We start from the raw sequence: 27,559 nt of genomic DNA on the forward strand, positions 1-27,559 counted from the left end.
CTAATCCGTGCCGCAGTGCAAGTGCTCCTTAGGTAAAGTGTACCTGTAATTGATGTCCATGATTGGTTTATTGGATTCACTGTCAGTCCCCAGTAAAGTGCACCAGGGGTGCCAGGGCTCGTGAATGCCAATGCCGCTGGTGGGCTTGCAGCGCTGGTTGCGCCACCCACAGAAGCGGCCGTGTAAAATGTGTCTAGGGTCTGCCACCGCAGACCCTGTGCGCGGTCCGGGACCGTCGCGCTGACTGCGCAAGTGCCCCCACTTGCCAGTCCCTAAACCTTCCCTTACCTACATATTAGCCACCCCTCTGGTAGGCCCAAGGGCAGGGTGCATTGTAGGCATAAGGTAAGACATGCCCTGGTGTGTGTGGCATGTCTTAGTAGTGAATTACAGCCCTTTCCGTTCTTCACTATTGAAGGCTACCTGCTCTCCATAGGCCAGAATGGGCTGCTGGGATCACGCCAACGCTGTGACCCCAGTGGACTCAGAGAGCATGGTAGAGTGTCAAGTTTGGTATGCCTGAACTCAGAATAATAAAATACTTCTTGTAGTCAAGTTTATTTTAATATCCTGGGTTTGTAAATACTACTTTTAGAAAGTTAGTATTTACTGACCTGACCATCTCAGTCCGCCTCTGCTGTGTGTGTGTGTGTTCTGCTTAGCAACAGTAGGAGCAGGGTGGGGGGATCCCCAGAGACAGGTTGGCTGCCAGGTGGTGGGTAGAGAGATTACACCTGGATGGGTGGGAGGAGTACACCTTGACTCTTGAATAGACCTGTGCTCTGCCACCACAAAGCCGGTGCCACCCCCTGTGGGGCGGCTGACGTCTCTGCCCTGCTGCTGAAAGGAAAGAGCAGAGTCACCATAACACAGTGCTCCAGAACTGGACTGAGCCAGGCCTAGGCCCCCTGGCGCTAAAGAACAAAAGAATCAAGGTATAAAAGTAGGAGCCTGGCTCCTAAGAAATCAGAATCCTGTTTTACCACAAAGAACCTCTGCCCGACTAGAAGGAGAAGAAGACGCTGGAGGAGCTGGCCTGCTGCTTGCCTTGCTGAGAAAGGAGAGGAAGAGACTTACTGAAAAGACTTTGCTACTTTGTGCTTGAACATTCTCCAAGGGCTTGATCTGAGCTTGCCCCCTGAACTGAACCCCAGGAACAGTGGGTTCTCTGTGCTTTTGCTCGTCCTCCAATTCGAGCCGTGTGTGCATCCCGCTGGAAAGAGACTGCGCCCCTCATCGCCCCTCCTAGGGCCGTGACACTCAGAAGCTCGCCTGCCTCAAACCCGTGAGAGCCCCGCTCCGTCCCGAGCCGCTCTCTGTCCCCGGGCCAGGCCGCCTGCATCCCTGTCACCGCCTGCTACTGGAGCGCGCTGACCGCGCTATCACCCCTCCCGCCGGAAGCCGTCCGACGACTGTGATCTACGCCGGGTCATCCAGCTGCACTGACCGTGCCCTGCGACCCCGCTTCGCTGTCCCCGGACATCTCAGGCTGCGCCGCCCCCGCTGTGGAGACCCTCCTGCACCGCCGTGCTAAAGGGTCGCTGGCCGCGCCTGCCTACTTGCCCACACCTGCTGATTGAGGACCCAAGAACACTTCCCAAGCTGAGAGTCGCACCGACCTGTGCCGACTCTCCACATCACGAAAGAAGTTCCAGTATCGGGCTCGGGGCCCGCAACGCCTTATTTCCCCGTTCGCAGGAGCCGATCTCTGTGAGTACTGGAACCACAAGTAACATTTGCAAGAGACTACAAAGTATCCATTTGAAACTACGAACAACGAACATTTGCCTGCTTTATAACCTGGTGGCCTAGCGAGAACGTTATTGGTCTTGTGATAAGTCTGTTGAGATATATATACCTTATTTTTACATAAAGAATCGTATTTTTATATATATCCAAGTCTGGTGTCCGTTTCTGGGGGGGATTAATGTATTTACTGTGTGTACGATTGTAAGTGCTTAACCAACAACGCCTGAGGAATCGCCTTGGCTGCTCACGCCACGCACCTAGAGGGTGAGCAAGGGTCATTCGCGAGGGGTTATCCTGCGCCCTGACGTGGAGGAGAGGGTTCCTGCTTGACACAAGGGCAACCTTGCGCCAACCAGAGATCCCCGACTCTAACAGTGTACAATGACACAAAAGCAGAAGTGACCATCAAAATGCATACACACATCTCGAAAATAGACACACAAATCAATACATCCTGTGTAGACTGTGGGTGTCAGGTCACAAACTCCCATTCCATGGCAGCAATGGGACCTAACAACCAGGATGAATGTGCAGAATGATGAGATATGACTCACAGGGACAGCAGGAAAAATCACCCAAACAACATCCAGTCAATGGCCCACAACAGCAATACCAATCCACTGGTGCAGATGCACAAACACAAACAGGCAACCTCACATTGCACATCTGACACAACATGTGTTTGTGTGTGTCTCAGTATCCCCAGACAACTACACAACACATGAGGGGGGCTGAACCACAATGACACAGATGTGGACACAGTGCCATAAAAAAGTAACCCATTAATTGGGCACCCCTTAGTGGGCAATCAAGCATTGTAAGATGAGAGGGATCCCAACAGACACATGTGACACAAGCTGGAATGAACAGCAACTAAAACAGTTAGAGACAGACCCACAACAGCACTACCCCCAGGGACCACACATTGGGGTGACACAGGCCTGCATGATACGTCCACTGTGATGACAAAGGTAGATGTCGTTAAAACTGTGAAACTCAAGTAGGAGAGTAGGATATGCTTCACATGGGTACCCCCACTTTTTGCTGGTGTTTCACTGTTTTTCGACCTTAGTCTGGCTGTGGCCCTGCTAATCAGGACCACAGCCAAGCTGCTTCCTCTCTCAAATGGTTTCCATGTACATTAGGTACATATCTAATTGGATTCTGGAGTACCTTATAAGCCCCTAGTATATGGTATACTGTGTACGTAGGGCATAGGTAACTCAGAGGCCTGCCAGGGGCTGCAGCATATATTATGACACCCCTGGGAAGCACTCCAAAATGACACCACAGGTCTGTTACTGAAGCCTGGGTAAGGGTGTGCTTGCACCCCTTACTGTGGAATAGGCTACCTATATCACTACCCTATACAGACACATATAAACCTATAAGCCTCTCCTATGGCAGGCCTTGACAATCCTGAAAGCAGAGCGCTTGGTTTTATGTGAGAGAGTGCCCAAGCATGAGCTGATCCCCTCTACAGCTTTCAGAAATACTTCCTTATGGCTGTTCTGTGATACAGCCATACCATATGCTCTTAAGTGCATTATAACCTCGCGGTAAATGCTAACTTTGGAATGGCTGCATCAAAACATGTCGTGTTTGGTGTCAAATGCTTTGGAATACTACCCCCCACCAAGTCTGGTGGCGGGGGTAGCATTCCACGCTTCTAGAGGGAGAGACATTTTCTCACTGGCTAAACCCGGTAGGACTTTCCTGAGCCCTGGCATCACAAAATGGATGCCTCTGCCACAGACACGGGTCTGGCCTCCTGCTGCTGACCGAAACTCTGGCAGGGGAGGCCTGGGCAATAGGGTTCCACTTAAGGCTCCTTTGCGATCACTAGCCCGTTGGCTAGCAGGACCCCACAAAGGCAACTCCTTTTCTGCTTGGGCTTTCCTGGTTGCTCCAGACATGCCCTTACTTACCCTTGCTGGGTGAGTCCATCAGACCTTGCTGGTCTGCACCGCAGTCCTTTCTCTGATTTCCAGTGACTTACCGTTGCCAAGGCTTGTTGGGTCCAATCTGGTCGCCGACACTGCAGCACTCGACAGACTTTGTGGGACAGCTCGAATCTGGCTTGTGGACTTCATCGATGCCTACTGGACCTCATGGCTGAAGAGTCAAGACACCCATCAACTCACCTGAAGCACCCGACATCTGTGGGCATTGGTCCATCCTGCCCTAGGTCACTGGCAAGTGACCCAGACTCTGTCCCCTCTGCTTTCAGGTTCCTCACATCCTAGATCCAGGCTTGGATCTCTACGGACATTTCTCCTCTTCACGGCAGCAGCAGTTCTTTGCAGGCTCCCATTGAACGACGCAACCCGACACCAAAAGACACCTATGCACCCGGCTTCTCTAGGTGAGGTAACTCGAGTAATCCGGTGCTCTCGTGGGTGCTAGCCCTAGAACTACCTAAGTCCAAAAGGGTCTGGTCCTGACTCGATTAGATGTGTCCCTAATCTTCACATTTCCAACCGCGACATTGCCCGTAGAAGATAACGGGAACCCGCGGTTGTGTTTACACACTGCATACAGTCCCCGTGGGTCCCCTGTGTCACTACCTTGGGTAGTTCCTTGGGGTCCCAGCGATTCTAGAGGCTATAGGCCTAGTGTCTATCCCAGTCGTGGTTCTTATACCACTTTTTTGGTATATGGTTTGGTACGCCCCTCGGTCCCAAACGTGTATTTGTGCTAATACTGATGATTGCTATCTTGTAACTTAAGTACTTCGAACTCCAGTCTTATAAAGAGACTAGAGGGGTGTGTTTTATCTTAAATACATATATCTTAAATATATACCTGGTGTGGTTGTCTTTTCATTTGATCGTTCAAGAGATTATAGACTCGTAAAACAAGCTGCTTTACATTCCTTCAAGACTTAGCCTGAAGGCTGCTCTCCATAGCTAGCAATAGGATAGCTTTCAATAAAGGTTGTCTTTATCCTATCACCATAAGCGGTTGTTTTGACTGATACAAGGACTAGAACTAGTGGACAGCATATATCAGGCCACCTTCTCACAACTCAGACATGTGTCCTGTGCCACAAACATACATCACACCTACACAAACACAAATCACTCAGCATGGCCCGTCATCCAGGGACAAAAGGGAGGTAGGGGCCGAGCCATGCAAACATTCACATCTGTCCACCCTCAACACCACACACCCTGCACTGCACCAATGTGCATCAGTGAAGCCCACATGGACTGGTGGCATTGCACATGCACCCATGACAAACACAGTAATGTTGGGAGGATCTAAGGTGCACAGACTCATCACACAAGGACAGTCTACAACCCTGGTGAATGACAGACATACTGCACAGTATGCGGTACAGGGCCATGATGTCAAAGCTCCCGTAACCTTCGGAATCCCTGCCGCAGTCCCAGGACAATGCAGAAGCCAAGTAGAACCACAAGGCACACATGCTGACACCTGGCAACATTGCACCTTTGAACCTGACGAGTGGGAGCAGTCACACACACATACACATGACTCAATCACTGAAAGGTACCACCTAGGGACAACTACATGATATTGCGAACAAACAAGTACCATGGGGACCCCTGACTGTGTCCCATCTGCGTCTGACCACATTATCAGCACTCAGAACTGACAAGTCCCAATGAACAGTAGTTTGTCATGCACCCACATTTCTGGTAGCCCAGGACAAAGATGTGGGATGAACACAGGACAACTCAGGAAGCATCACAAACAGGAACTTATTAAGGGAACACAGCCTGTGTAGAAACAGGCATGGGGACACACACACACATGCTCACAGAACACACACCATGGGCCCAGGCAATGTCACGGAACAACACACTTACTTGAGGGGACTCAACTCCTGTGGAAGCTCAGCTGTGCCAGACATAGTTCTAACAGGTCTCAGTCATGTCAGCAGAACACTTGGTCAGGCAGCCATCAGTTACTACCCAATGAAGGCTCTGGTCACATCAGCCTGGGTACAGGAGTGTCCCTTAAGTCATCTGCACATACTCAATACTTATGTCTAGCAAGTTGCACAGATGACACAGTTGCTCCTACACCAATGATGCCCACACCTGCATGTCCAGTGGAGATAGCCCGACAGTCAGGGAAATAGACAAATTGGACAATGGAAAGCACATCATATGTGCATGGGTGCAAGCCACAGATATGACCATGCAAATGAAATGTTTACATCCCTGTGCAAAAATTGTTAATCATGACACACCCAGTTTGCTACAAAGGATGACATGGATAGCGACCAGAATAGGATACATATCTCATGGACCACATGGAGTACATCACATCAACACCTCATAATTCAACATTGAAAATCCAGCATTATAACAGCAAGGTCATAGTTAACATCATCAACATAAGGTACAGCTAAATCAAATTCACAAGGATAACAACAAATGCTATATTCAGCAAATTGGAAAATCAAATGCAAAGTCCATAAAAAATAAAGGCCAATGGCCAGTCCATAGCGAAAGTCCAAATAGGGTGTGAGTGACAACTGTCACATGTTGCTTGCCTGCACTGCTAAGGACAGGGGACATCCACTCGGAGGGGTATACATGGGGGCAGGCCAGGCACCGCAGGTACAGGATCAGGGCTCAGCAGAAGGAGGCAGTGAAGGGGTGCAGGAGAGTCACTGGCAACTGCAGTGGAGGTGTCTTACATAGTGGGTGCAGTCACAACTGTGGGGCACACGTCAGATGGGGTGGGTGCCGGCACAACTACAGTGGGCAGGTCAGATGGGGTGGACTGGGTCCCCACTGCAGTGCCCAAGTCAGACGCAGTGGTCGTGGACTCCACTGCAGTGCCTAACTCCATGGGAGTGGAATGGGGTTCAGGTGAGGTCGGCAGGACTGAGGGGGGTCACGGTCCCCACACCAGTGGCACAAACAGGCTGACCGGGGGGTGGGGTGGGGGTGGAAGAGCAAGTGTTAGGGGGGAAGGCCTGAGCATTTTGGGGATGGTGTATCTTTGGGTGGGGGAACCAGGGGCAGGGTGTGGCGGGGCAACCTGTGAAGTGGTGGCCTAGGGGATGGAGGACGGAGACTGTGTCATGGAGCTGCGGGGCAGGGGTGGGGTTTTGCTCTTCCTGGTCCAGGGGAACTTGCAGGTGGGGGCCTCAGTCTGCCTGCGCCTGGGGGCGGGTGTCCGGGTGTGAGGGGCACTACCCTCTGTGTGTGGAGACTTCCTCTTCCCCTTGTACACTGGATCTGCTGGATCGGTGGGGAAGAGGCCAAGGTCACAGAGGAAGAGCTTCTTGGGAGATGGGGTTGCAGGTGAGACAAGGGAAGGGGTCTTGGAGGGAGAGGTATCAGAGGACTGCGGAGTGGTTGTGGATGCCTGTGTGTGTGTTTGCAAACCATCCCCTATCAGTGTGGTATCAGTCCCCTGAGGTTGCTTGCGTGCACGTTTAGACATTGGTTTGGGTGTTTGTGTGCTGCTCGTGTCTGTGGGTTTGAGGGAATGTGCTGGTGTGTGTGTGCTTGGGACAGGTAGGGTGCTAGGAATCATGGATGGGGCAGAGGTAGGAGGAGTGAAGGACTGTTGGAGGAGGGACACTGCTGCCACCAGGGAGGAGGCCATGGACTGATTGGTCCTCTGTAGGGCAGACATGCCCGTTGACATGCCCTCCATGAACGACACCAGTTGTGTCAACAGACTGGTGTGTGCATGGAGGACACTCAGCATTGATGTCTGCCCTACATGGATCTGTTGAAGCAAGTCCACATACTCCACACTCAGATCAGCAGGGGACACAGGGGCAGGGGGTGCAGTGCCTGGCACAAAGGAGACATGCTCCCAAACACGGGAGCCTCCACGGATCTCTGGGATGGGAGCCGATGGGAGGGTGGTGATGGTGGTGGTGTTGGTGGTGGCGAGGACAGCCTCACTAGCTGGGGTTTGGTGGCTGCTGACACCCGCCTCCACAAGGGAGTCATCCTCCGAGCTAATGTGGTCCTCAGCTGAGGTGGATGGTGCTGTGGACTCCTCGGTGTGGCTCCACTCACCCTCTGTGCCACTGGGCCCCTCCAACTCCTCGTTTGCTGTCCCAGTCTGGCTCTGTGGCTCCTCCTGGTCCGTGACCCTGTCCCCTCCTGTGGCCGTGGATATATCTGGATAGAATTAGGAAAACCAGACCAACATTAGTCACCTGCACTGACCGCACACACCACAGTGAGTCCAGCACATCACAGGGCAAGCCCTGGCATCATCAGCTGAACACTGCTCAAAGTGCTCACACTGTTTTGAATAAGCCAATTGTCAGTCTGACCATCAACCATGGCACTCATATCCCTCCTGGACTTGCACCCATATGTCTGTTGCATGTTGGATGCTAATACCCCAATGTGCAGACATGCACCACCTACACAGTTGTTGGACTTGCAAGTGAACATGTAGAAGTTTGTCACTATACACATATCACAACTCTTGCCACTGACTCAGTACAGGTGTCAGGAAGAAGGGATGGCCAGAGTCTCATTTCACATGCTTGTAATGCATACCAGCACCACACACAATGATGTTCTCATGTCCTGATAGTCAATGCCACAATGGTGTGTATGGAGAACATTTGACTCCACTGCAGGATCCCTCATAGCAAGTTCAATGCCATGGCACAGGCATGCCTGGAAAGTCAGTCATCACTGTCTCCTGTCATACGGGCAGGGCATCCAGACAACAACAGTCGGCACTGTGTCACAATCATAGGTCACGGGTAAAGCAAACTCTGCAGCTGACAAGTGCACTTGTCCATCCCCTGCAAACAACATATTCCGGACTCTGATGACCCCACATCATACAAATCAGACATATGAGTGACTGCAAACACAACTCCCTGAACATGAGCACCTCACAGTCTGCTGTGATTGAAACACAGCTGCCTGAACTTCACAGTTGCATACACAATTGTGCACTGTCACACAGGTCTCGTCTCCGATAGTCACATCTCAGATGTCCTGCTGACCCTCAAACTCATGAACACCCCAGTTGTCCGAAAAAGGAAGCCACACCACAATGACACAGAGGCAGACACCCGAGGGCACATTTCACTAAGCACAATCTGTAAGTTGATACACGGGAGTGGGAGTACAGAGTGTTTTAATGCCCTGAAGTAGGCATGACTGCCCAGGTCTACGTGAAACAGTGTATAGCCCTGGACAGTAGGCAGGTGGCTAAGCAAGTGTGACACACTTGATACACTCCTGAGGCCCCAAAATTAGAGTCACCTGCTGCATGGGTGTGTTTTAAATACCCCAGGCACTGGGGCGAGTCAGACCAGCAATTGGAACACATATCAAAGGCACACACAGATCACATGTCAGATCTCAGGCATTGTGTAAACAATTGACTCACCCACGAAGCACACAACAGAGTCCCGGTAACAGATGCTGTCCAGAACCTTAAGCATAGCTGACTGCAGGGACACAGTGCCCAAGTGAAACAAGTCACAGACTGTAGGGGGCCACACCTGTGGATCAGATGAGGAGGGTGCATTACACAATTGAGGGACATGAGTCCTGGACTACAAGACCGATGTAATTTGGAAGTGTATCCAGGCCAGAAGACTGCAAATAGCATGTCAGACATAGTTCACAGATTAGGCATGGACTTACCCCCTCATTGCTGCTGTCTGGCCCTCAGCTACCCATCCAGGTCTGGGAAGACCACTGCCAGAATCCTGAGCATGTGGGGGTCAGGGTCCGGTGTCCGCCCCTCCTGCAAGGAGGCGACAGCTTCAGCTGGACCCTTGCGATCCTCCGGGTCCAGAACCGAAGGTCCTGCCACCTCTTCTGGCAGTTGCGGATCCAGCGCTTGTAGACCCCCACTGATCTAACTGCCCAGACGATAGTCAGACAGATCTCGTGCTTCTGGTGAGCATCAACCTGTGAGGCTGACAAAGTGAAAAGGCCATTACCACACATGCCACATATTTGTGCTGCACACAGTTGGATATAAATGTAGTCATCACAAAGGTAAATGAGGTACACAGATAGTGCACCCATGGAAATGGACAATTGTCCTGCATGTCTGACATGGTAACATTGCCTGGGAAGTTAAAGCTTGCACAAATGCAGTTTTGCTGCAGAACACCTGTTCATCACATGTACCTACACACTTTGGGGATTGAAAGTACTCAGTGAGTACGCTTGCCACTGGTGTACACACTGCTAGTACTGCTAGTCAGACAACAAGCACAATTAAGAAGGCAGGGGACTGCACACTCACCTGCTCCCCTGGTTTCCCATACAGCTTGCAGTACTGTGGAAGGAGCCCGTCCAGCAGGGCCTGGTTCTCCTCCTCTATGAAGGCTGGGGCTCTCTCCAGAGTACGTGCCATAGCAGTAGCCAGAGGATGCAGAGACAGCAGCAGTGGTAGCAGAGATATGGTCCTGTAGCGTGTAGTGCAGGCAAGTGAGCTCTCTGGGGGCCAGCCAGCCTTATATCTGTGCTTCAGAGGCAGAATCTGTGCCATGTGTCCTAATTGATAGGTCCAACACGGTTGCATCCTGTGAATCTGGCCAATCCATGGAATTGTACGACTTGTACATGTCTTCCGCATCTTTCAAAATATCACCTTCATGACACCCTAGGAATTGCAACATTGTTGTAGGTAGCCATCTGAATTTCCAGCACACGACTCGTACAAGTTTTGAATCCGCGTCAGTCTCCATGACAGTCCATAGCCAAGGAGTGCGCACGACTCAGTCAACTAACTGTACAAGGCATAGTTTGAAAATCCACACGCACCCGTCTCCATACAATTCAATGGGCGATGCATGCGCACGGCTCGGTCCATGCCTGCACGATGCGTATGCATAAAAGTCACCCGCGTCGGTTACCATTGCAGTCACTGGCCAAGGCGTGCGCATGGCTCGGTCCACAACTGTGCGATGCGTATGCATAAAAGTCACCCACGTCGGTTAACATTGCAGTCACTGGACAAGGCGTGCGCACGGCTCGGTTAACAACTGTGCGATGCGTATGCATAAAAGTCACCCGCATCAGTTAACATTGCAGTCACTGGCCAAGGTGTGCGCACGGCTCGGTCCACAACTGTGCGATGCGTCTCTGTAGAAGTCACCCACGTCAGTTAACATTGCAGTCACTGGCCAAGGTGTGAGCACGGCTCGGTCCACAAGTGTGCGATGTGTATGCATAAAAGTCACAGCGTCGGTTAACATTGCATTCACTGGCCAAGGCGTGCGCACGGCTCAGTCCACAACTGTGCGATGCGTATGCATAAAAGTCACCTGCGTCGGTTAACATTGCAGTCACTGGCCAAGGTGTGCGCACGGCTCGGTCCACAACTGTGCGATGCGTCTCTGTAGAAGTCACCCGCGTCGGTTGACATTGGTGTGACTTGTTACCGGATTCCACACACAATTACGTGCCAGGAACTCAGGTGCACACCTACCACACCACAGCATGTGCCATACTGTATCCCCTGGCATGTAAGGCTGCATTACCTGTGTGTGTAGGGGGCAACATTTGGTTTGTTGTGTGGCACTTTGGTGCAGCCACTCCCAGGCTGTGCATGGGTTCATGGGGACAGAATCCTTTGCGTGTTGTGTACATTACCACTGTGATGTGCAACTGTACATTTATGGGCATGAGTCATGGACACAGTTGCAGGTTGGATATGTGTATGACAAGTCACATACACCCTGAGTCCTGGGTGGGATGGTGTGTACTTCACAGTGAGACCCATAGCCACAATTCTGATGTACACCCACAGTCTGTGTGCATGTTGTGTCTCAGATGTGTCTGATTCCATGTGCCCAATGGGAGACAGTCTCCACATCCATGTGGTTTGTGCATCAACATTGATGTTGTGTGTGTGTCTCGGAGACGTCCATGTATGGCCTGCAGAGACAACAGGGGCCACTACCTGTGGGACTAATGGTTGTTTTGTGGTGTGTACATGATACGCCATGTCATGCCAGTGTCCATGTGGCAATACAGGGACCCTGGGTATCTGCCTGTCAAAGAGCTGTGATGCCTGGGAGACATCAGTCCTCACTTGTCACTGTGGTGTGTGTTTGGAACGTGACAGCAGTACATAGGTACTGTGACACAGCCTAATGATTTGCCATTGCACTACATGGAACTTATGTAGACATGTTGACTTGAGATGTGAGATGATGGGCATGTAGGTGACATATGTGTCCATACCCAACAGCACACACCTCAGTTCATTGTGTATTGTCATGATGAATCATGTGATATTTTGCTTGGTCATAGCCACATGGGTGGATCAATGGGCAATCTTCCTTTGTTCATCTCTGTACTGCAGGGCACCAGCTGTCCATAGACCGTTCCCAGACCTTGTAACCACGCTGGAACGCGACTGCATCCGACGGTACCGCTTCACCAGGCCACTGATTGAGGAGTTGGCAGAGCAGTTGGTGCCACATCTGCTACCTGGCCGGTCATACCCTACAGCACCGACCCCATAGGTGAAGGCGATGGCAGCCCTGCACTTCTTTGCTACCGGTACCTTCTAGTACACTGTGGCTAGTGCTGGTGGTATGTCGCAAACTATGTTCAGTCGTGTGCTTCGCGATGTCTTGGAGGGGATGTTGCATTTCCTTGACCTGTTCATCAAGTTTCCTAGCCCAGGTCAACTCACTGACATAAAGGCTGCTTTTTATACACTGGGGAGGATGTCGAACGTCATCGGATCTATTGATGGTACACATGTGGCCCTGGTACCACCACGGGCACATGAGCAGACATACCGGAACAGGACACATTACCACTCCATCAAAGATCTGGTGGTATGTCTAGCAGACATGTGTATCACACATGTGTGTGCACGTTTCCCCGGTTCTGCGCACGATGCCTACATCATGAGGAGTAGTTGCATTGCAACGATGATGTCACAGATGCCAAACCAGCGTGCCTGGCTTGTCGGTGTGTACTGACTGTTTACCATTGTATATGTTTGGCAATGTTGTATTCCACCCTCTTTCAAAACTCAGCTAACGTGCAATTGTTTGTATGTAGGTGACTCCGGATACCCCAACATTCCGTGGTTGCTGACACCCCTCAGGAACCCTGTGACACCAGCAGAGATGCGCTACAATGAGGCCCATTTGGTCTCCTGAAAAGCCACTTCCGCTGCCTGGACAAGACCGGAGGGACCCTCCCATATGACCCTGCAAAGGTGTGCAAACTTTTCATTGTAGTATGCTGACGTGCTACACAACATGGCAGTGCGGAAGAAGTTGCCTCTTATCCAGGATGACAATGACCTACATCTGACACCTGTGGAGGATCCTGGCCTGGGCCACGATGCCAGTGATGATGATGATGAGGGTGACGTCCGCACACAGCTCATCAACAACTTCATCACCTGAATATGAGTTTACAGCGTTGTTATGTCAATGTGTTGAGTTAGCCTGAAATGTGTTGGTACTGCTCTGTTGCTGTTTGAGTGTGTCTGTGTGCTACTTGACTGGATGCGTGCAGTGATGTGTCCTTTCAGGTAGTCTGTACTCCACAATAGTGTCGACATGCTAACTTGTTTCTGTGTAGGTATCTTGTGACATGTTTTGTGCATGTGTATTGCATTTCAATCCTGTTCTGCTGTGCTTTTGACTGTGTATTATGTCTGTCCTTCCCAGGGTACTTTGCCTGTTGTTTGGTCAACTTTGACCCCGAACACCCAGAATCCAATCCCAGGGTGGAAGTTGTCCATTCCCATCAAGTGATTTACACCACACCCCTGGACTTCAATTCTTCGACACTTGGTGACCGTGTGTCCACTGTCACATAGAATTACCTTGCAACTGTTGTGGAATAAACAACTGATGTGTAATGAACCTGTGCTTCACTTTGTTATGTGCGTTGTCTGTATTCCCACATCTGACTGACATTTGCATACCTCACCTGTGGGCTTGTTACCACTGACTGTGGATAGGTGTGGTGTCTGTGCATTCCACTGTATTTCTGGTCAACATCATTTTAGGCAATGAGTTACATGGCTATGGTGAGTATGTGTTGTGGTGCCCTAGTTGTGTGTCTCCCTCACATGTATCACATCACCATGACTCACATAACGGTGGTCACATTGCTGTAGGACTTAGCATGCACTGTGTTCTTTAGGAGATCATCATCTCCATGACACATACCAAGTTGGAATCCCAACAGAGGCAAGTATAGTGTAATAGTGAGTTTATTTACAAACATGTGTGAGGATAGTGCACAGGATGGTGGGTGCTGTACATTGGGTTTGCAATGTTGGTGAGTTGGGTTATCTACGACAAGGTGAACGGTTTGCACACAAAGAACATTTTCCAGAACAGATTTTGTGTCCTTGGGGGATATGCATGGCCATCTGCGTCTCACTTGTCCTTCATCGGACGACCCTCTTCTTCTTCCGGGGGGATCCTCAGGTGCAGGCGTCTGCGGTGCAGAGGACTCTCCACTAGAGTCATCCTCCCTCCCTGTGGCATTTGCAGATCTAGCGGCAACAGTTATTGTGGGCACACAGGGAGGTGTGGACTTGTTGGTGCTTATCTGGCGGAAACATGTCAGTATGTCCCTATGCACCACAGTAAGTTCATCCCACTTGGACTCCATGCGAGCATGATGGGCAGTCTGCTCCTGTTGAATGTCCTAGACGATCCCCACTACCTGGCCGAATCCTCCGGTGCTGTCCTGGTACGCATCTATGATTCTTGCCAGTTGGGGGGTCATCATGCAGTCCAGACCCCTCTGCAAGCCGTGACCTCTGCCTACCACCCCTCCCACCACCCCTAGCCACATGGGCATGAACTGTGGTGGCACGCACAGGTGACCCTGGGCTACCTTGGGTGTTGTTACTGGTGGTGTTGTCCGTAGCTTCCTGGGTGGCCTGTGTCCCTGTGCTGTCGGAATTCTGTGTCCTTGGTCTGTCCCTGTTGGCGGGGGTGCTCTGTCTGTTGCCAGATGTTGGAGGCATGGGTGCAGATGTTTGTACTGCTGGTGCTGCATGATGACTCACACCGGAGGTGCCAGGTTGTTCTTCGTCATCCGAAGAGGACAGAGACTGAACCACACCAGAGAGATCAGGGTCCACCGGAGTCTGGGACAGGGACTCCTCTTCGTTTGCTGCTGTGTCCCCAGCACCACCTGTGTTTGGAAGAGACACTCAATGTAAGTTATTTTCTGCAGGCATCAATGGTTCAAATACATGACATTTGCTACTGTACGTCAGGATGCGTGCCTGTACACTGCATTGTCCAAAGTTGTCACGGACAGAGATTGATATTGTTGTAGCACATTGTCCAGCCAACATGAAGCATTTCAATGTGCATGTCGAAGTGTGTGCATGACCAGCTCATGGATAGATTTGACTGTACAAGGCCATTGCTACTCAAGGGCAATCGCATGGCTGACACAGGTGTGTCATCCCTGTACACATTTGACCTTTAACGAGGACATACGTGCAATTCCACTTAGGATATATTGCAAGATTGGGGCATGTGTGGTAGCAGTTTTTGCTAGTCTTTGTGCGTCACATTGGTGTGTTGGTACAACATGGTCACAGTCCGGTATGCCTGTGATCTCTTGGGAGAATCTGTTTTTTTGTTCTGTGTTCCTAGTTCCCATCTCATTTCATACAAGTGATGATGTCACTGTAGATAATGAGGCTGGTGCTGAGTTTTGTACGTGCTGGAGTGATTTATCTTGTCAATGTTCTCCATGGTGATATGGATTGAGCACGGCAGCTCTCTGGCTTTTCCATGCTCATGACAGTGATAGCCAGTGGTGTGTGTATTGCGGTTTTGCTGCTGTGAGTAGCATGTCTCCTCCAATGCAGTCCAGGTTAGACCTTGTGTCTACAGTGTCTATGACAGTGAGTGGTGTGTTGTGTGAAGGATACATATGTTGCAGAACGATGTAGGAGTGGAATGCAGCTCAGAACAGCACCTAGTGTGAATGAGACCATGCTAGAGTGTCAACTATATTGGTGTGTCCATTCCATTCAGTGTCAGGTGTCCCATGTCAATTATATATATGTGAGTTCATGTGTGTTTTGTGCTATGTACTATGGGGCATATTTACAATAACTGGCGCATCCCTGCATATCAGCAGGGATGCGCCAGTTATTGTGCGCCACAGTTCCGCCACCATGGATGCGCCGCATTTACAATGTGCCGCACCATGGGGCAAAAACGCCACAGATGCGTGACGCATCTGTGCCGTAAAAGTGGCGCATTGCTGAAGTTGCGTCGCAAGCGCGACACAGCTCTAGCAATGCTCTGGGGGGCCCTATCTTGCTAATGCTGCGTCAATCCCTACGCCTGCTTCAAGCAGGCGCAGGGTTTTGACGCATCATGTGCCTCAAAGTCACTGAGTGAAATCTTGTAGATTTCACTCAGCCACTTTTAGGAGGCGTTCCTGCGCCGGAACACCCTCCCCTGCGCAGGAACGCCTACATGTGGCGCAGGGCTTTACAACGTGACGCATCTCCCAGATGCGTCACGTTGTAAGTACCCCGCACCATGGTGCGGGATTTGCGCCACCGCTGCGTCACAAAAGTGACGCAACGGCGGCGTAAATGAGCCGCAAGAGGCTTGTAAATCTGACCCTTAATATGGATCTCCACACTTGTCATCTGCAAGACACACCTTCACAGCCAGGCCAGGGGGCACCCCTGGACACTGCATACCCTGACAGTGAGTTTGAACATACGGTTGCAATGGCTGTGAGTGCAGACGTGTTTGGGTTGGCCAGTGCATATGTGTGATTTGCAGCAACATCATTTATCAGGCCCATGTGTCAGCCATCTTGCCCGGGCGTTTACTTTGTGAGTGACTGGTACCACGTGTGCAATGTGTTTTAGCAGAGAAGGTGTGTGTATGGCCAGCATCTGTGGTATTTGTTTTTAAGTCAGGACCTCCTTCTCCCCCAAGGCCAGTTATCCCATCATGAAGCGTGCCACCATTGCAGTGGGTGCAGGTTAACTTTCAGGATGTCAGTCAGTGTTGTCCTATTGTTTGTTGGTGCCCAGTTCCCAGCAGGGCCTTGTGCTCCCCACAACAGAGCCCAGTGTCAGACATCTTGTCAGTCCATTTGCACTCCCTGTGAAGTGAGCATGGTTCAGTGTGAGCTTGCGGGGCCATGTAGGTGGGTGAGGATTGTCTGTGACTGCAACTCCCATCATGCTTTTGGCTACACCCCCCTTCCCAGCATGCCCATACTTCCTTCCTTTTGACTCTACTTCCCTGTGAGAGAGTTTGACAGCAATGGCAAGATGGCTGACAGTGCAGTCCCGGTGTTTGTTGGTGCCCAGTTCCCAGCAGGGCCTTGTGCTCCCTACAACAGAGCCCAGTGTGAGACATCTTGTCAGTCCATTTCCACTCCCTGTGAGGTGAGCATGGTTCAGTATGAACTTGCTGGGCCATGTAGGTGGGTGAGGATTGTCTGTGACTGAAACTCCCATCATGCTATTGGCTACACCCCCCTTCCCAGTGTAGGAGAGTAGGATCTGCTTCACATGGGTACCCCCACCTTTTGCTGGTGTTTCACTGTTTTTCGACCTTAGTCTGGCTGTGGCCCTACTAATCAGGACCCCAGCCTAGCTGCTTCCTCTCTAAAATGGTTTCCATGTACATTAGGTACTAATTGGATTCTGGAGTGCCTTATATCCCCCCTAGTATATGGTATACTATGTACCTAGGGCATAGGTACCTCAGAGGCCTACCAGGGGCTGAAGCATGTATTATGCCACCCCTGGGAAGCACTCAAACATGACACCACAGGTCTGCTACTGCAGCCTGGGTAAGGTGGTGCTGGCACCCCTTACAGTGGTATAGGCTACCTATATCACTACCATTGCACACACATATAAAACCTACAAGTCACTCCTATGGCAGGCCTTAAGAATCCTGAAGGCAGAGTGCTTGGTTTTTATGTGAGAGGGTGCCCCTGCATGAGCAGAGCCCCTCTGCAGCGTTCGGCGTACCTCCTCTGATGCGGTTTGTGGTGCAGCCTGACCATATACTCTTAAGTGCATTATAACCTTACGGTAAATGCTAACTTTGGGATGGCTGCACGGAAACATGTCGTGTTTGGTGTCAAACACTTTGGAATACTACCCCCCCGCCAGTTCTGGAGGTGGGGGTAGCATTCCACCCTTCTAGAGGGAGAGATATGTTCACACTGGTCTAACCCGGTAGGACTTTCTACAGCCCTGGCATCACAAAATGGATGCCTCAGCCACAGACACTGGTCTGGCCTCCTGCTGCTGACCGAAACTCCGGCAGGGGAGGCCTGGACAATAGGTTTCCTATCCCAGGGAGGTGTAACCACCTCCCCAGACAGGCAGATGTGTATTGGGGCTGGGCGGGAGCACTCTCTGGTGCTTTGAAATCCTGCACTGGGGGCACACTGGTGTCCCTGTGCATAGTCCAGTTCAAACCGGTTGCAGGGGCTACCTGCCCCTGCTCTGGCGTGAAACTGGACGAAGGAAATGGGTGTAACTACCCCTCTTTTGAAACCCTCCCATAGGTGGATCCCTAGAATATGTCCAACCCCCAAACTTTGTATGAGTATGGGAACCCAGTCCTTGCGACTTTAGATTACCCTGGACGAAACTCTGCAACATATATCCTGGACCTTTGACGTTCTATTTCAACTAGAAGACTGAAGAAATCTCCCTTGGGGTCAAGGAGTGACTCCCCTGCTTGGCAGGCACCAAAGAAGCAACTGTCCGGTCTGCAATTCTGAAGCTCCCACCGGACGCCGAAGTCTCTGTATCCCCAGAGGTGGATTTCCAGACTTCCCCGAGGCTCCCCTGAATCCACAGCAAAGCTGAGGCCCGTGGCTATCGTGGGTGACGTGGAACCATGACCCCTGGACACCATGCACTTTTGCAGCTCCATCATCTTCCTGGTCTTCCTCGAAGTTGTGCTTTGGGCTCCGAGTAGCCCCAGCCTTGAACACCTCCTGTACTGAAGATTGCTGGCCTCCACTCCACGAGTGACCCATGGGCCAGTTTCCAGTGCGACCGCTCGAGGCTCCTTTGCCACCACTAGTCCGTTGGCTAGTATGTCCCCACGAAGGCAACTTCTCTTCTGCTTGGGTGTTGGCCCCTGAGCACCTCTAAGACCAAAAGGGTTTGCTTGTAGTCGTCCTCTAAGTGTCATTAAACTTTTAATTTCCAACCACGACTTTCCCCATAGAAGTTCACTGTGATTCGCGGCTGTGTTCTCACATTGCACGCACGCGTCCCCCGTGGGTCCCCTGTGTCACTATCTTGGGTGGTTCCTTGTGGTCCAAGCACTTCTACAGGCTCTAGGCCTTGTGTCTAGTTCAGTTGTGGTTCTTATACCACTTTCTTGGTATATGGTTTAGTACGCCACTAGGGCCCAAACGTGTATTTGTGCTTTTACTGTTGAATACTGACTTGTAACTTAAGTACTTTGAACACCAGCCTCATAAAGAGACTAGAGGGGTGTGTTTTATCTTAAATACATATATTTTAAATATATACCTGGTGTGGTTGTCCTTTCATTTGGTCATTCAAGAGATTATAGACTGGTAAACAAGCTGCTTTACATTCCTTCAAGATGTAGCCTGAAGGCTGCTCTCCATAACTACCACTAGGATAGCTTTCAATAAAGGTTGTATTTAACCTATCACCATAAGGGGTTTGTTTGGACTGGTACAAGGTGCCCACTTTAATTAGTGGACAGCATATCAGCCCTCAAACTTAACGGGACAAAAACCGAGGTCCTTATACTGGGCCCGAAAGGAGCCTCACTTCCTCTGGACTGTTGGCCAGTCTGTCTGGGCCCGCCCCCTGACCCTAAGAAAGAGGTTAAAAGCCTGGGGGTGTGGATCGATTCCGATCTCTCCTTCATCTCACAAGCCAAGAAGGTGGCGGGGACCTGCTTCGGCCTCTTAAAATCTCTGAGGAAAGTCCTGCCCCTTCTCCCCCCTAAATCCCAAAAACTTTTAGTCCAAGGTCTCATAATATCGAGACTGGACTATAGCAATGTGATTTATCTGGGTGCTCCTGAAGCTACCCTTACTAAACTACAGATGATTCAGAATGCGGCCGCCCGGATCATCACCAACGCCCCGGCCAGATCATCTGCCAAGCCCGCCCTTAAACTCCTCCATTGGCTCCCCATAAGGGAGAGAGTCAAGTTTAAAGCCTTATGTCTCGTTCATAAAACACTACAGAACCAAGGCCCTCCTGTTCTCAGTAAAATGGTCACTCCCTATAGGAACTCTAGGCCCCTCCGCTCCAATGCAGAAAACTTCACGAACATCCCTAGATTCAGAAAAACTCGAGCAGGAGGAAGACGCTTCTCGGTTCAAGCCTCCCGCCTTTGGAACGCACTCCCCCGTAACCTACGTTTTGAACCCCAATACCTGCGCTTCAGGAAACTGTTAAAAACTCATCTTTTTCCCTAATCCTGTACCCCCCCTTCCCCTCCTGTTGCTTCAGTTTCCGCCTTCGTTCCTTGCCCTTCTTAGTTTCTGGCTCCGTTTGACCTGGTGAATTCAGGGTTCTTCAGCGCTGGGATACCTCCGGGTGACTATCGCGCTTTACAAAAATAAATAATAATAATAATAATAATAATAATAACTTCTCACAAATAGTCTCTCTAGAAGCACAGTACACTAAGGACTTCATGGCGAGGAGACTGTCAAAGGGGGAGCAGAAGACAAGCATTTATTTGGAAGGAAATAACCTTTTTTGAGGTCTCTGCTGAACCGATAGTGGTCTTCAATTGCTTGCTTGCCAAAAGGAGTTCATATGATTTGCAGCCAAAAAAGAACATTTGCTTCGCCTTTTGCCAGGCCGGATGATCTGTTGACCCTTTAGAAGAAATGCGTCAATTGAAAGGAGGGACCCCTGGGTATATTAAGAAGGGGATTGGCTTGATGGAACTCCAGGTCTGTAACCTGTAAGCTCTGCAGACCAGACACGAGGTCTGAAACAGAATGAGACTCAGCGATGAAGCTGTGCAACCCCAGAGTAATTTAAATGCAGAATTTGATCATGGATGAGCAGTAGAGCTTTCAATTCTTTGTAAACAAGTAACAGCAAACCTAGGAAGGCCAAGATAAACCGCATAGCAATAATCAAGTACACAAAGGCATCTCACGGTCCGGGAATGCAGGTTGGGGCATACTCTAAAACTGAGAGGATGGTGAAAAGCAAACCTAGAGACCATCAATGATACTGCCAGGATTCAGCACAGGTGTATGGGATGCAGCACTAGCTCTAAAGGCCAAAATTCAGGTCTCTAGGTTCTTCAAAATTGATAAAAAAAAAAATCCTGGTCCTAGGTGGGTTTAGTTTTAGCTTAGAGCGCTCTATCCATTCTCACAGTGCTAGCAGGAACAACTTAGGGTGAGTTACTTTGTTTCTAACATATGTACTTACAGCTGGAAAGATGACATCTTACAATCTATGATGAAGTGGAGTTAAATGCACACCAAAAGCGTAAACCGTGGTTCTATGGAATCTTCTACACGCGAAACACCTTTCTCGTCTTCATGACGATGTAATTCCCCTGACGAAGGGTTCGCCCGAAATGCATTGGGTCCAGATGACTTGACTCATTCATATCAATGATGATATAATTCTCTAAAGGAATTTGAATTTAACCCCAACTATCTTGTAAATTAAATACTACATAATTCCAACCCACCATCTATTTGCTGTGTAACATTGGATGAACCTCCTTCAGGAATTTGGCTGTGCAATCGGGGGACGTTTCCCGGTGGGTTAACGCCTTCTACTCCTATCCTCCAATCTATCCAACAAAACACTCTAGTCAATACCACTGAAACTTGGAGACAGGTTCACAATGAGCAAAGCTGCAGCATTACCATCCGCGGCTGGAATGATGACACCTTTCGAGTTTCACAACAAAGCGCCTTGGTGAATAGGACTGAAACTTGTGGACAGGTCCAGTTGGAACAAAGCTGGCGGATTATCACCCGCAGCTGGAATGATGACGGCTTCCGATCTAGCCAACAAAAGCCTCTGGCCAGTAGAAATGAAACATGTGGACATGTCCAGTCAGAAAGAGGCTGCAGTGTTACCACTCACAGCTGGAATGATGGGAGCTTCAGATCTACAACAACAACAACAACATACTCTAGCCAATAGTACTGAAACTTGAGGACAGGTCCATAAAGGAACATGGTTGAAGCACTACTACCCACATGTGAAATGCTGACAGCTTCCGGTCTGTACGACAAAACACTCTGGTCAATAGTATTGAAACTTGCTGGCAGGGCCAGTAAGAAGAAGACTGTAACATGATCAACCACAGCTAGAAGGAGAAAAGCATCTTAAGAGCTCCCCACATGAGTGGCAAGCTGCACCATGTAGCATGTGTGGTCAGAAGGGAGTTTTAGTTTTTAGCCTGTATGGGAAGTGTTTTCATGTGTGTTGACCACAAAGGTGCCTTTATTGTGTTATGGCATCCATGCCTGGTGGTGTGATGAATGAAGGTTTATGAGAGAGCCATATAGATGACTCTTTAACACGGACTAGCGAGCTCAGCCACCGTGGCAGCGGGATGCTGTGTGCCAGTACATCAAAGAGGGGTAATAGGAGAACGTCCAGTGATGCAACAGGTGGCATGTCCCAGGGAGAGATTCTGTCAACTGAGTAAAAGGATGCCAAAAGGTCAAGAATGGGAATTGGTGACATAAGCAGTGGGCATGCATCCTTTTGTTCGTCATTTATTTGTTTGTGTATGTCTTTCTCTTTTACAGGCCGGGGTTCTGTGTACTGCAGAACACACGCACCCCTTGAAAGAGGAGGCAAGTGGAAGATAATCAGACCTGTCAGAAGTCACATACCTTTAAACGTCCAGATCCCATCTACCCCTGCCAGGCTCAAGCAGCCCACAGTTTGAGCAGGGTTCACACTCCAAGCCCCTCTCAGGCTCTCAGAGGTGGGCCAGCCATAGCCAGGTCGTGGCTCAGACTCCAGCCAGACTGGCACCCTGGGCATGCGGAGGGGGGAGACTGAGCTCTTTGCAGGTTGTTTCCCTGACAGTAAAACTGAGCTGGGTTCCCTTCCTTCACCCCGTTCTCCTCTCACCGCTATGTGACCTCAATATTGTTCTTGCATCCCGGAGACCCTTGTTCTTTCCAGTTTACGTAAAGAGGCTTCCTTCCTCCTCAACTCCTGACCTACCCTACGTCACTGCTTCAGCCAGGACAGCAGCGTGGCAGCGACGTACTCCTTCTCAATGTAAGAAACAGTGACGTCAAAGGCATAAGTGCTGTAGGAAGAGTCGAGAAGTGCATCAGTGTGTCGAGTTGAAACAGGATGGGTGATAAGAGGATGCAATCACAGAAATGTGGTTTTACGGTAGCAAAAATGATAAATAGAATAGTAACTGAATCTCTCTCTCCCCCTATCATTCTCTCTCTCTCTCTCTCTCTCTCTCTTTCTCTTCCTCTCTCTCTCTCTCTCTCCCTCTCTAACTCTCTCTCTCTCTGTCTCTCTCTCCCTCTCTCTCATTCTCTCTCTCTCTCTCCCTCTCTCTCTCTCTATCTCTATCTGTGTCTTTCTCTCTTCCTCTCTCTCTTTGTCTCTACTTCTCTCTCACTCTCTCTTTCTCTCTGTCTTTATTTATTCCCCTCTCTCCCTCTCTCGCTCCCTCTCTCTCTCTCTCTGTCTGTCTCTCTCTCTCCCTCTCTGTCTCTCTCGGTCTCTCTTTCTCTGTCTCTCTCTCTGTCTCGCTCTCTCTGTCTCTCTCTCTGTCTGTCTCTCTGTCTCCCTCTCTCTCCCTCTCATTCCCTCGCTCTCTGTATTTCTTTCTTCCTCTCTCTTGCTCCCTCTCTCTCTATCTCTCTCGCTTTGTCTCTCTCTCTCTCTCTTTCACTCTTCCTTTCTCTCTCTCTCGCTCCCTCTCTCTCTCTCTTCGTCTCTTTCTCTCTTTTTGTCTCTTTCTGTCTCTCTCTTTCTCTCTTTCTCTCTCTCTCTCTCTCTCTCTTTCACTCTTCCTCTCTCTCTCGCTCCCTTTCTCTCTCTCTCTCTCTTCGTCTCTTTCTCTCTCTCTCTTTTTGTCTCTTTCTCTCTCTCTCTTCCTGTCTCTCCCTCTTCCTCTCTCTTCCTCTCTCTCCCTCTCGCTCCCTCTTTCTCTCTCTCTCTCTCTCGCTCCCTCTCGCTCCTTTTCTCTCTCTCTCTCGTTCTCTCTGTGTGTCTCTCTCTCCCTGCTTGAACATGTGTCTTTTCATTGGACTTTAAATCCCACATTAATCAGCACTGCCGGTGCAGATATCCCCGCATCCTTTCCTAGTTCATAGCAGTCATTTCTGCACACAGAGCACTGTTCACCTGTCTCGTTGGTTGTGACCGTCACATTATAGAGGAGATAGTGTCGGTCAGGAGAGAGCTGCTTTCTTACTCCATAGACAGCCACGATATACTCGGTGAAGGGGAGCAGGCCTGCGCATGTCACCGCTGTCTCTTTGGTCCTGCTGTCTTGGGCTTCAATGGCACATTCTTGGTATAAAACATGCGGGGGGCATCTGTTGGCACAGCAGGAATTCTGATACCATGTTGCTGAAGTTTCCCAAAAACTTCGACAGTCGTCGTTTCCGCAAGTCAGTGTCAGCGTGACGCTGCTGGAAGACACGCCCAGGCGCGTGCGCTTTATTTCTGTGGGAAACAGAACATTCACGGGTTTGCAATGCACACCATCAGAAGAATCACACATGAAACGTGCTGGTATCAAAGGAAACAGCAGAAAATGACCCGTCCCCATGGATGTTTCGGGAATAAGGAATCAACCTTTGGAAAATCCATAAAACCGCCCTTATAGGTCTGGGACACACAGTCCTCTGCTGATGACATCATCATTTACGAGACACACCAGGAAACGCTTCTTTTTTGTGCGCAGTTTAAGGCCTTGATTAAGAGTTCTGCTGAATCCATGTGGAGATTCACAGATGCCAGAATTAGAGTTACCGGCTGGCATCCTTCTTTTATGAGTGAATCTGCAGACTTGGAGTTACCGGGCGGTATTCCAAGCCTGATGGCCTATTCTGCGGAATTCAACGCCCCCAGTTAGCACGTGCTCTCAGCAGGTGTCAAATGGGAGCCGTGGTTTCTCTGCAGAGCAAAACTAAACTTTGGGCCCGATTACGATGGCGGTTGCATGAGTGTCCGACCACCATCGCAGCAGCTTTGGGACTGACCGACGAGTAGTGGAGTAGTCGTCGGTCCCACCCACCAGATTATGATGTGACTGCTGTGTAGGCGGTCAGAATCATGGCATTTTCCATTTCGGCTTGTTCTGCAGCCTAAAAAGGGCCAAAGCACAAGCCACGATGGAAAAAGGGATGGTTTTAAATATCCATGCACCGTGTGCCAGACGCCTGAAACATCGGGTATGGATGTTTGTGGGGACAGTACAGGTACGGGAGCCCTGCTAGGGACCCCTGAAGTGCCGTTCCGACAGCCTTTCCATGGCGGTCAGAAAGGGACAACATAATCCCTATGGCAGTGCCGGCGAAGGCACTGCCTCTACTGTGGGGGTTACAATCTGTCGGAAGCATTGGTTGATTGGTTGATCCCTCTGACCGATGCGGTCCAAACAACCGCCTGGTGGCTCAGTGGACTAATGCGTCTACTGCAGGGGCCTGTGTTCGATCTCATGGTCACAGATTCAAATCCCGGCAGGTCCTCTCAGCCTTTCATCCATCTGAGGTCGATAAAATTTTATTCAGCGGCAAGATACCCGCAGTGGTGAACGTGCGCTTTACAAATACACGTTATGTTATAATGCGGCGGTCGAACTGTACTACTGAATATCAGTCGCACTACCAATGACGGCCTGTTGGTGGCGGTCCGACTGCCATCCTAATAAAGCCCTTTTTCAGAGATTGGGGTGGGGGGGCTGAGCCTTGATTGCTGTTGCAGCCAGAGCCTCATGCGAATTTACCTGCCAGAATTACTAGCCGGTAAAATAGGGCCTGGTGTTCTCGAACTAGCTTAATGTGCTTTAAGTCTAGTGTCCCTCACAAGATACCGTTCCCTTTATGAGATGGAAGAGGCAATTCTGTCCTGGAAAACAGTTGCCCCATAGGGAATGTTCACTTCTGACTGGAATTCTCTGAAACTAGCAAACAGAACTTTATAAAGAACTAGATGGTTATAACCTCCTATTGCTCAATCAGGTATCTACACATTGTAGGGATCATCACCCTACTGCCATCTTCACGTCTTCAGATACATACTGCATCTCCCGTCCAAATATCTTCATTTTCCCTTCTTCCCATGCATACTGCATCTCCGGTCCATCATGGACACACCACCTGGGAGTCCCTTTTGCCACCCAGACTCCCCAGCAGTATTGCATCCCAGTTCAGCCAACCATTTACAACAACAGAAAATGGAAATACTTTTCCATGGAAAGATTTAAGTTGTCCATGGATCATACTTCAGACTTCCGTCTGTCACATCCAAAACCTGTGGATGTTAATACACTCTTGGCAAGTTCCAATTCCACCCTTACTCAAGTTGTTGATAAAACTGCTCCAATACATCTGAAAAAATAAAAATACAACTAAGGGCCTGGTTCCGTGTTTGGCAATGGGGACACTCTATCACAAGCAGGCTGCATATCTTGTCTGCCAAAATTACAACTGCTTTATATAATGTTCAGCAATGATGATGGCTGTAAAAATACAGAAGCACTCACTTTCCTTATTTTGTTCAGTAATTATGTTGTAATCATGAACGTTTCTGGTGCTTCTAGAGGGTATGAGTTCCATCAAGTCACCCATTGAATCCATTCGCTGTTACTCTTTCCGAATGTACAATAAGATGCAGAAACACCGAACAGGCGATTGAAGATACCTCAGCCATAACCAGCATATCAGACACACTCTGCGAATAGATGGACTGACTCTTACTTGGTCGAAGGACCAACTTAAACCGAGTTAGAACTACAGAAAGTGACATTTGGATTGGTACCTTGAGGACAACTTGAACTGTAATCCTTATCCACCTAATTATATTTGAAAACAAATGTGCCCTGAGGAAGTCATTAATTGTCAAAACACGTGCTGGATATAGATGAAGAACGACATAAGTAACAGAGAAGATTGCGACTATAAATGTGTTTGGAGATTGAAGTTCATTAGATACAATGGCACTTGAAATTAGGTGAACAGGATATCTGTCCCATTTGTGACCGAGTAATCTGTCTGCCAAACTTGAGCCCTAAATTACAATTTTTGAACCCCTGTGCTAGAAGAGACGAAAGCCAGCAGCGGATTGGTTACTCTCCTGACTTATGACAACAGTACACAGTTGCACTAGCATTTTATGAACAGGAGATTGGACTAGCCAAGGAAAAATGTCATACATTACAAATTCTGTAAGCTTCCACTACCGCAAAGAACTTTATAAAATGATTGATGGCAGCCCTATGAGCTCAAAAGACTCAATCCTAAACTTGCAACATCCTTGTGATTCCCTCTTAGATTTTTTCATTGAAAAATGTGTGATATCAGGGAGATGATAGAGAAAGACTCCGTCCCTCACATGGAAACACCATCAGCAATGCAATGGCACACCTAATACTGTCGCCCCTGCAGTTTTTCTTTCATGGAAATCTAAATGTTTGAAGTCCGGCAGGCTGAAACCAGTTTTAAACCCTCTGGATCCCTTCAGTAGCTAGTCCCTGCCTGCATTATGAAGCAACTTGCCCGTACCTGAGTAAAATGTTACTCTATTGTTTTGGGCCTGATTACGAGTCGGTGGTCCTGGAGCGAGCTGCCACACCAGCGGCCCACTCCAGGACCACCAAACC

The 27,559-nt window shown here is 49.7% G+C and overlaps 1 protein-coding gene across 3 annotated transcripts in view; it reads right to left on the bottom strand.

The window, feature by feature from the left end:
• Positions 1-27,559, bottom strand: part of LOC146863797 (uncharacterized) — a 317,162-nt gene that overhangs the window by 84,209 nt on the left and 205,394 nt on the right. For 2 of the 3 annotated variants that reach the window (XM_085628095.1, XM_085628101.1), the window contains one exon: positions 24,076-24,399. In XM_085628095.1, the coding sequence (XP_085484221.1) occupies positions 24,076-24,399 (324 nt within the window). Of the gene's footprint in view, positions 1-14,089; positions 14,877-24,075; positions 24,400-27,559 lie in introns of those variants that run through there. The other variant, XM_085628105.1, reaches the window with a different exon arrangement.

The sequence above is a fragment of the Triturus cristatus genome, chromosome 2_1, assembly GCF_964204655.1.
Source record: "Triturus cristatus chromosome 2_1, aTriCri1.1, whole genome shotgun sequence".
Lineage (NCBI taxonomy): Eukaryota > Metazoa > Chordata > Amphibia > Caudata > Salamandridae > Triturus > Triturus cristatus.